The sequence below is a fragment of the Cariama cristata genome, unplaced genomic scaffold (genome assembly GCF_000690535.1).
Source record: "Cariama cristata isolate BGI_N322 unplaced genomic scaffold, ASM69053v1 scaffold10001, whole genome shotgun sequence".
Classification (NCBI taxonomy): Eukaryota; Metazoa; Chordata; class Aves; order Cariamiformes; family Cariamidae; genus Cariama; species Cariama cristata.
This window is the reverse complement of record NW_009597513.1, coordinates 10061-18539: the sequence shown is the minus strand read 5'-3', so window position 1 is coordinate 18539 and position 8479 is coordinate 10061. Positions and strand designations below refer to the sequence as shown.

Sequence of the window (8479 nt, the reverse complement as noted above, 5' to 3'; positions counted from 1 at the left end):
ACAGATCAACACTTACATCACACTAACCATGAAAAGGCAGACTGCCAAACAGTTACCACAAAAATATGTATTTTATTAACACTGATAATAGCTGGAAAGCAAAGCTGCAATGGCATAAGTACTAAAAATTGAGTTCTGTATTAAAAGCATGAGAGTTTTTCACAAGCCTGTTGTACAAGCAGTGAAAGGATGTTCTGTAAGCCACAGATATCTGCTTCTCACTGACCAGAGCCTGGTTGAAAGTTTAATGAAACACTGTTGATACAGAACCTCTGCCCAGAAGGTGTGGGACCGTCATCAGACACATGGCCTTGATGGGTGTCACACTGCAACAGAAATGATGTACCATTATTACCATTGCAATTATAGACCAACATCATGCTGGTACCTATTGTGCTATCCTGAATTAAGAATGATTAAGATGAATTCAGTGTTGAGTTGTGTGGGTGGGGGAGTCTTGGGGAGAGACTAGAAATACGTCCTGGAGTAGTCACCTCTGGCCAGTGGGTGAACATCTGCCCGCAAACAAGCAGATCCCAGAAGAGGAAGTCAAAAGGTACCAATGCCAGAAAATATAGGAAATAAATGAGAGGATCTAGACATCTCAATATATAATGAAAATTTAAAGTTAATTGAGACAGTTACTGTAGGTCCTTCTTGCAGGTCAATTGAGGATTACACACACACACACACACACACACACCCCCAAATTACTGATGGGAAAAAATTAGACTCAGAATAACTATCAGTGGCACATTATAAAATTGGAAGGTTGTCTTCAGTTGGGGTTCTTGAAAGGTGATTGCTGGATATTACTGCAAACATGAACTCTGCCATGATAATGGACTGCAGAAAATGCTTGTTACATTTGCAGATAATACCTAATCCTGCTAGAAGGGGCTGCAAGCGCACTGGAGGACAGTATTAGCAATCTTAACAATTTGGAAAAAGGGACACACACACACAAAAAAAGCGCCCAAGATGCAATTCATTAAACTCAATTGCATACTTTTATGTCTTAACAAAAGTAATAAATGGCACAGATTTAGGGTTGGGAAGAAACGCTTAGGGGTGACAGTTCTTTAGAAAAGGACCTGGGTGTTACAGCAGGTCCCAAAACAAGTGTGGGCCACGGGCTGTGGAAAGGTAAAGGTGTAAGGACAGGAATACTATCTGTAATGCACCTAAACAGCCTCTAATCTCTGATGCAGGCTAGGCCCAGCTGCAGGACTGTGTCCAGGTTTGCACTGTACTTCAAGGAGGAAAAGGATCAATTGGAAGGAGTGCAAAGTAGAGCAACAAGATGATCAGCGCACTAAAAAACGCCACGTAAAAAGGAACGGTTGAAGGAACTGGCCCTTTCTAGTTTAGAAAAAAGGTGACTGAGGGAGTCAAAATAGCTACCCAAAATAGAAGGGTGGCTTCTGTGAAATAAGAGAACCCATAAAAGATAGCTGTGAAGATGTGGGGCACCACAACTGCTGTGCAGGTTGGATAGTAATAAGCTTCAACAGCTGCAAAGCAAACAGTGTTTTCCCCAGTGGCTAACCAAAAGTAGGAAGACATGAAAGTTACAACTCATTACCCAGTAAGACTGTGGTGTCTCCATCACTGCATATTTTAAGAACAGCTTCAGCAAACATTTAGCGGGACTGAATTAGGAGGAATCGCCCCTGTGATGGGGCAAATGCACGGATTAAATCTGAGAGTCCCTTCTGCTGTCTGTTGTCACATCCTGCAGTTCACCTGAGGGCCTCTGAATAAATTTTCTGTCTAAACTCTAGCCCTTGGCTATACTTATGCAGCTACTCTCCCCAGTCATATAATTTTCATCACCCCAGAATGACTGCCTATTTTTAATACTTCAAACTCAACTCATGTGTTTCATACCAAGAAGTGAGACAGAATGTGTTCTGGTGATACTGTAATTCTTACTGCTGTATTTAGTTAGATTCATTCATGGGCATAAAGAAAACATTTGTTAAGATTTGGGTCTTTGGGTCTCACCTCCAAAATAAGCATACCTGTTTGCAGATGACTTCTGTTCTAGTTGATCTCAATGAGTTATCTGGTTGTCTCATGATATCAGTATTACTTTCATCTCTGTCACAAGTACCATAAGCCTCAGAAAACGATGGCCATCCAGTCCCAGAATTGTACTTCTTTTCTGAGCTATAGTGGAAACCAGGTCTTCTTGTTAATTAATTACAGAGATGTTACAAAAAAGTCTGGTTTTAATAAGAACATTGGCTTTTTTCCTCATCCCTGTCTTGTACTACTATTAATAATATTTGGCACAGTAGAAGTTTTCTCACTAGCATCAAACTGTACTGGAAGTTCTTTTCCAAAGGGAATTCTCGATCAACCCACAGCAGGAGCTTTTCCTTCACTGTTTCTATTTCACTGACAGGTTGGGATTTTATAAAGCTTAAAAAAAGGGTTTTCCAACTGAGCACATTTTTTAGCTGAATTACACCTGCAAAGCAGCAGTTCGAAGCCTGGTCCAATACAGCACAACCTCAGAGAAGAGAGTTTACAAGAAGAAACGAAGTATGGAAAATGTCTGGGTTGGCTCACCAGACCAGGCTCACATCTGATGATGGCTTCAGCTTGCAGTCAGCCATCAAACCGGTTTGGAAAATCAAGTAGAGCCTTGCTCAAACCGTCAGTCAACCAGAGAAGATCTACTTTTCCCAAGAGATAATCACAGCCATCAGAAACAGTACTACAGACTATCAACTTGTGGCTGCCTCCTGTTAACGTCTAGGATTACCAACCCTGTTTAGTTGCATATTAAAACCTAGAGCAGGTTGGAAAATATGACCAAAAATATTTGGGGGATTTAGCATACAGAAATGAGATAATCTCTCCTATTTAAAGTTGTGCAAGTTTTGATAGCAATAAGTGCTTTCTCCTAGCAAAGAATGACCTAGTGTGAGTTAGAGGGAGAAATGAAGACAGAGTCACATATTACCAGGATAAGGGGTCTGGAGACCCACCACAACCCTGTCCTCCCGATTTCCCGTGTTTCAGCCCAGTTTCACAAACTCAATGCTCTTACTGGCATCTAGTGGTGGCTGGGGGACACCAACACCAGCAGCAGCTTTTCTGTCGTCAAGGAGATTACTTCATTAGCCAGTACCGAATTTAAAGCAAAATATCTAGTATATATCACGTGGATTTTGGTGGGATAATAATACAGTGAAGAAAAATCTGAAAATCGTACTTGCAATGTCTTTTAGAAAGACAAGACAAACAAGCTGGGAAAAAAGCTTAACAATACAACCCAAAGAACAGTGCCTGCTTCAGCATGTGTTTTATAATTAACTGTACAGGGCTGTCTTTAAGAAATGCAACTGTGGAAATAAAAGAGGATTTGCAAACACAGAATGACCAAAGGCTAGTTTTTGTGGGGGCTGTTGCTCGGTCCTTTACATCAATCCACAAAGACCCATGAGAAACGCTCTCCTACCTCCTCCCCTCCATAAAACTGGGGAGAAATAGGACACAGCACAGAAGCAGGCTGCACCGAAGCAAATGCAGTTTGTAGACTCTGCATTTGTAGTGGAAGGTATTTCGGGCTCCAGGCCCATTTCTTTCCAGCCAAAGAGGGTTCTCTGCCTTCCCTGCTACAAAACCACACGAACACTGTGCCTACCAGCCGCAGAGTCCCAAAGAATAACCTAGGGGAATACAAATGTCTGTACATGACTTCCGAGCTTCCCTGATATATATCTGTGCTGTTTCTTTTTTATTTTCAAAAGATTTCAATCAGAAGTCTTCATTTTTTGACACAGGGATCCTTCTGCTTATTCATACATAGACACAAGGATCCTCTCTGAAACCCTGTAGAGCCAAGGAAGGTCTTTAATGCTATGTGGGTTTTGCATCTGACCCTGACCAGTTCCGTCCCTTACATGCCGCTCACAATACTTAAGTTTATTGTAGATATTTTCCACTGCTAAAGGATCAATCTTTTGAGCTGTTAAACTAGCTCTCAACCGAATTGGTCTCTGTGTGGTTTTACTAACAGTAATATCACTTAGATTCCCTAATAGAAACATTTTAGTACCCCAAAATATTGCTGTTCAAGATCATATTTGTCCTTTGAAGTATTTCACCACTTAATTTATGGATAAATGGACTTTCCCTAAACATATGCCTTAGATTAGCCCTCGACACACCATTCCTCCAGCACATGTCATTTACTTTGATCCCTATTTCAGTCGTCCTGGATGGAATCCAGATAATTCTAAAAAGTGCTTTTTGCTGTATGAATCTCAGCTGTAGGTTTATGGTTTGCTGAAGGTTTGAAATTTCATTAAAGCACCACAATTAGCTATCTATAAAGGTTAGGGGTTTGTTCCATATATTTCCAACTCTTTCAAATGAATATTTGGTAGCGGAAGGTAATAAATTCTGGTATAAATGTATATATACATGTATACTTTGAAAGAAAGGAGGAAATGCTTCATGTTTACCTGTAGCTAATGATATAATGCATTTGAAAAAGAAAGAACATTTTTAATGCACTAGGAAATAAACCTAATGAATGAATATCTTATTAAATATCATTTTTTTTCCTCATTGTCAGTGTCCTCCACAACATAGTGCATTCACAGAAAATATATTTTCAGACCATTTTGCACATTTAATCATTTTCAATTTTCTTAAAAGGTTTTTTCTGTAGGGATTTTTTAAATTTTATTTCCCTCTATCAGTCTGTAAGGCTCAGCGTCTGTAAGGCTCAGCATCATTTTATGCTTTAAACAAAAGTACCTATATTCTCTGAGAGCTGGATACTGCAAAAAGCAGCATGACTGGTTATATTGTTGTTCTGTTACTAGTTTAGCAGCAGAAGCAATTCTCTCCAGTGCTCATCTCTCCATGTTGGCCTGTCAATATCTATTGTCTAATATAAAGGATGCCTAAACTGAAGCAACATTTGAAGGAATTGAAGGAACTCTTCCATAGCTTAGTAATTTAAAATTTCTTTAATTTATCTGAAATTTCCAGAGGTATTTTTAGGTTTTGTATTTGTCTTTGGAATATTCTGCAATGCTGCACTAGCTTCTGAAATATATTTATTTAGAAGTGTCTGTTAGCAAACCTCTACAGAAAAAGATACATTTAACCAAATGTTCATTTGTGTAACATTAGTTTTCTGTACTTGGCCAAAGGAAAACTAACTGTTCACAATTATCAGCCTTCAATTTTACCATTTAATTGCTTAGTTTATCTTTATTTTTAATACAGCCATTACATTTTTTCCCCTTTCTTACTATCCAGATCTCTTGTTCCTCAGCTTCCCATTTGAAATTTTGATCTCTGATGCATCCTTTAAAGTCTTCCTAAAAATGGGCATATCAGCCGTATTCTATTGAACTCTCAGCTGGGAATAAATAAAGGCTATTTTCTAGATCAAAAATATGAGGAACTGTCTTTTCTGGTTGAGTTACAGAGAACAGAACACCCTCTACACATCCTAGTCTGAGGCACTGTATTTCATTTTACTTAGACTTTAATGAAGTTGCAAAATATATAGTATTGTAAAGAGCACAGAGGTTAATAGCGCAGTCGTTTGCAGTCAGGTTTTAAAAAGTAGATGTAACCAAAAAGATAAATATAGTGGAATTTAATTTAGGGAACAAGAAGGGGGTGGGGGTAAAGAGGAGGTCTCAGCTCCAGTACGAGGAACCCAGCAGTAAGAACATAACAACAGCTGGACTAAAGCAGACCAAAGGTCTCTCTAGCCCAGTAGCAGGAGTGGCAGAAGATGACTATGGAAGAGCATAAGAACAGAGCAAACATACAGTGATACTCATGCATAAATATATGTATTTTGTGGCAGCTTGTGGCTTAGGGACCTCTTAAACAAAGAATCATTGTCAACCAAAAAAGATAGCGTGTGTGGCAGGAGAAGGCGGCAGAACCTAAAGTAGCAACTACTGTCTGCTGGCCACTGGAGACCCTGATGTGCTCAAGGAAAAGACATATCATGTACCTGTATCACCACAGGTACCCTGGAAATCTTATACACAGCACTCTGGCACCAAAGGATTGTTCTTCTGGCCTACACTGTCCCTTCCTCTCATGAAAAGACACTGCCCCTCCTGCCACAGTTAGGACATTTCAAGGATATGGTGAAATCTAAAGGATGTTACCTGAATAGTGGGGCATTGCAGCACATACAGTAGTATATTCCCAATTCTGTGTTATTCAGATAGATCCCACTAAATGGCTTTTTAAAAAGGAAGAAAAAAAGAGAAGTTAATAATGCAGGTCTTTGAAAGCTCACCATCTGGACCAAGCATGTAGGAATCGGATTCAAAACAGGAGAAAAACCATAAAAAGAAGGCTTCACAGGGGGGCTTTGAAGAACAAACATTAGCAGCCTACAGAAATGAAGGGGAGGATGGATGCCTTTGGATTAATAGTGAAGACTACCCCCTGCCCCCAGAAACTTCGAGACCGGTCAGATGCATAAATCATCCAGGTACCAGGGCTGGAGTCGTGACCTCCGAGGAACTTGTGAAATGTGCAGGATCCCAAAGACCAGGGCTCTCCTATGGAGTGCCACAACTTCAAAGTGGCTCTACAAAGGGACTCTCCTCCTCCCTGCATGGTCTGGAATTGGGAACCTTATTTTACAGATAAGGATTTGGGCACGGTTCACATGATTTAATCCCATGGTACATGCTCCGCGCACACAGAAGCCCTGGCTCTGGGCTAGGGATGCCGGCGTTCCATGCACAATGCTCTGTGGCCTCCATCACAGAAGGAAGTAAAGTGCAGGGAGAAGGTGGGTGGGTGATCTGGCACACTCCTGAATGGAGTGCTATGTATAAGATTTCCATGGCTAATCTACATACAGTCAAAAAAAGACTACAGGACAAAAATATGATCTTCTCCCTCCCCTCTGGAGAGGCTTCCACTACTGCCACACAGACAGCTGAGCTGGCAGTAAAGTATCCCAGAAAAAAAAAACAAAAAACAAAAAACAAAAACAAACCACAAACAAAAAACCCCAAAACAAACAAACAAACAAACAAACAAACAAACAAAAAAAACACAAAAAAAAACCAAAAAACAAAGAAACAAAAAAAATCAAAATATGAAAAGAATGCAGAATGTTTTTTCATCTGCAAACCAGTCTGAGTCAGAACAAAATCCACCCGGTTCAGTATGTTCAGTCAAACTTTCATCCACAGGAAGGCAGAGAAAAACCTGCAAAGCAGCGGAGTGGTGACGCCTCCCCAAAGCAGGTTTTTCTCTGCCCGGCAGGCAGAGGAGGTGGCTTGACCTTGGACAGCATTAGCACTTTTTCTTACCCGTTCAGTTCCTTTTTCTCTTGTAGAATAGAATTACTCTGGAGTCAATTTTTTTACCCAGTCTGTGGCAACAGTTGCTTCAGCTTGTTTAGTCAGAGAGCTCATGTCTTCAAGTAGATATAGAAAGATAATTTGTATTATTTTTAACACCCTTTTAACTTCAACTCTGTTGATGCTTTCCATCATCACCTCAATTCTCCCAAAGTTTCTATGGGTACAGACAGAACACAGGAGGGCAGTTCAGGGACTTAAGAGCAGGAGTGAGTGCAGGACTTTCCATCTGCTTTCCATTCTGTGTGCTACATACAGAAAGCAGGTCCTGCAGACCACTTGGGAAAGCTCTGAATGGAAACGGGCACCTATGACCCAAGGTACCATCCACTCTCCCAGCACAGCCTTCTCTTCTGGCTTGGGATAACTGCTGGTCTGCTGGTGCTCCTTCCTCATCCCTGGGTATCACTGAAAGGTTTGGCATTTTGCCTCTTGGATAACCTCAGAAACCAGAACTAATGCTCATTTATGGGCTATTAAAGACTAGCAACTTCCACAAGTCTCAGTGAAAAGTGGTGCTCAGGAAGGAGCACTGGAAGAAAGCAACACCTACAGCCCAAGAGAAATGGGGCCATAGCTAAGTGAGGGACACACAATAGGAGAGCAGAAGTCATCCATCATCATGCAGACCTCCAGCAATGCCTCGTCTGAGTCTGTACACATCACGCAGAACATTTATAGTGTTATGGGACTGGCAAAGAATTAATAGATTGGCTGAAAAACAATGAGTAAAATAGTTTCATTCCTTCCTAATCAGAAAGTCTGAGGTAGGGAACTACCTCCACACTTATCTCCCATCAGCATAGGATCCTTGAAAAAAAATCACCTCCTGAGTGATGAACACTGGCCTGGAGTTATCTTTTGCAATGCAGAGGTGATATTGGGGAAAAAAAAAAAAAGAATTAGAAAAAATACAGTTTAACTATACAAACTATAGTTTAGCCTGCCAGTTCAGGAGAAATACCTACAGCAGGCCGACTTAGCCCTTTCCAACCGGCTAGAGGACACCGGGGACAGCCTCCCCTTGCTGGGCGGCTCCTGCCCTTTTCCCCCGCTCCCCATGCTCTGGGTGGAGGGTACCTGTGCCAGTGCGGGCG

General features: G+C 41.0%; 1 protein-coding gene across 1 annotated transcript; it reads right to left on the bottom strand.

The window, feature by feature from the left end:
- Positions 1-226: 226 nt before the first annotated feature.
- MSRB2 (methionine sulfoxide reductase B2) lies at positions 227-7436 on the bottom strand (the record flags this gene model as incomplete). Its single annotated transcript, XM_009708915.1, is given in 4 exon segments — positions 227-326; positions 2025-2172; positions 6165-6241; positions 7332-7436. Coding segments are annotated over 4 exon segments (430 nt in total), but the record flags the coding sequence as incomplete, so codon positions are not given.
- Between the last annotated feature and the right edge of the window lie 1043 nt (positions 7437-8479).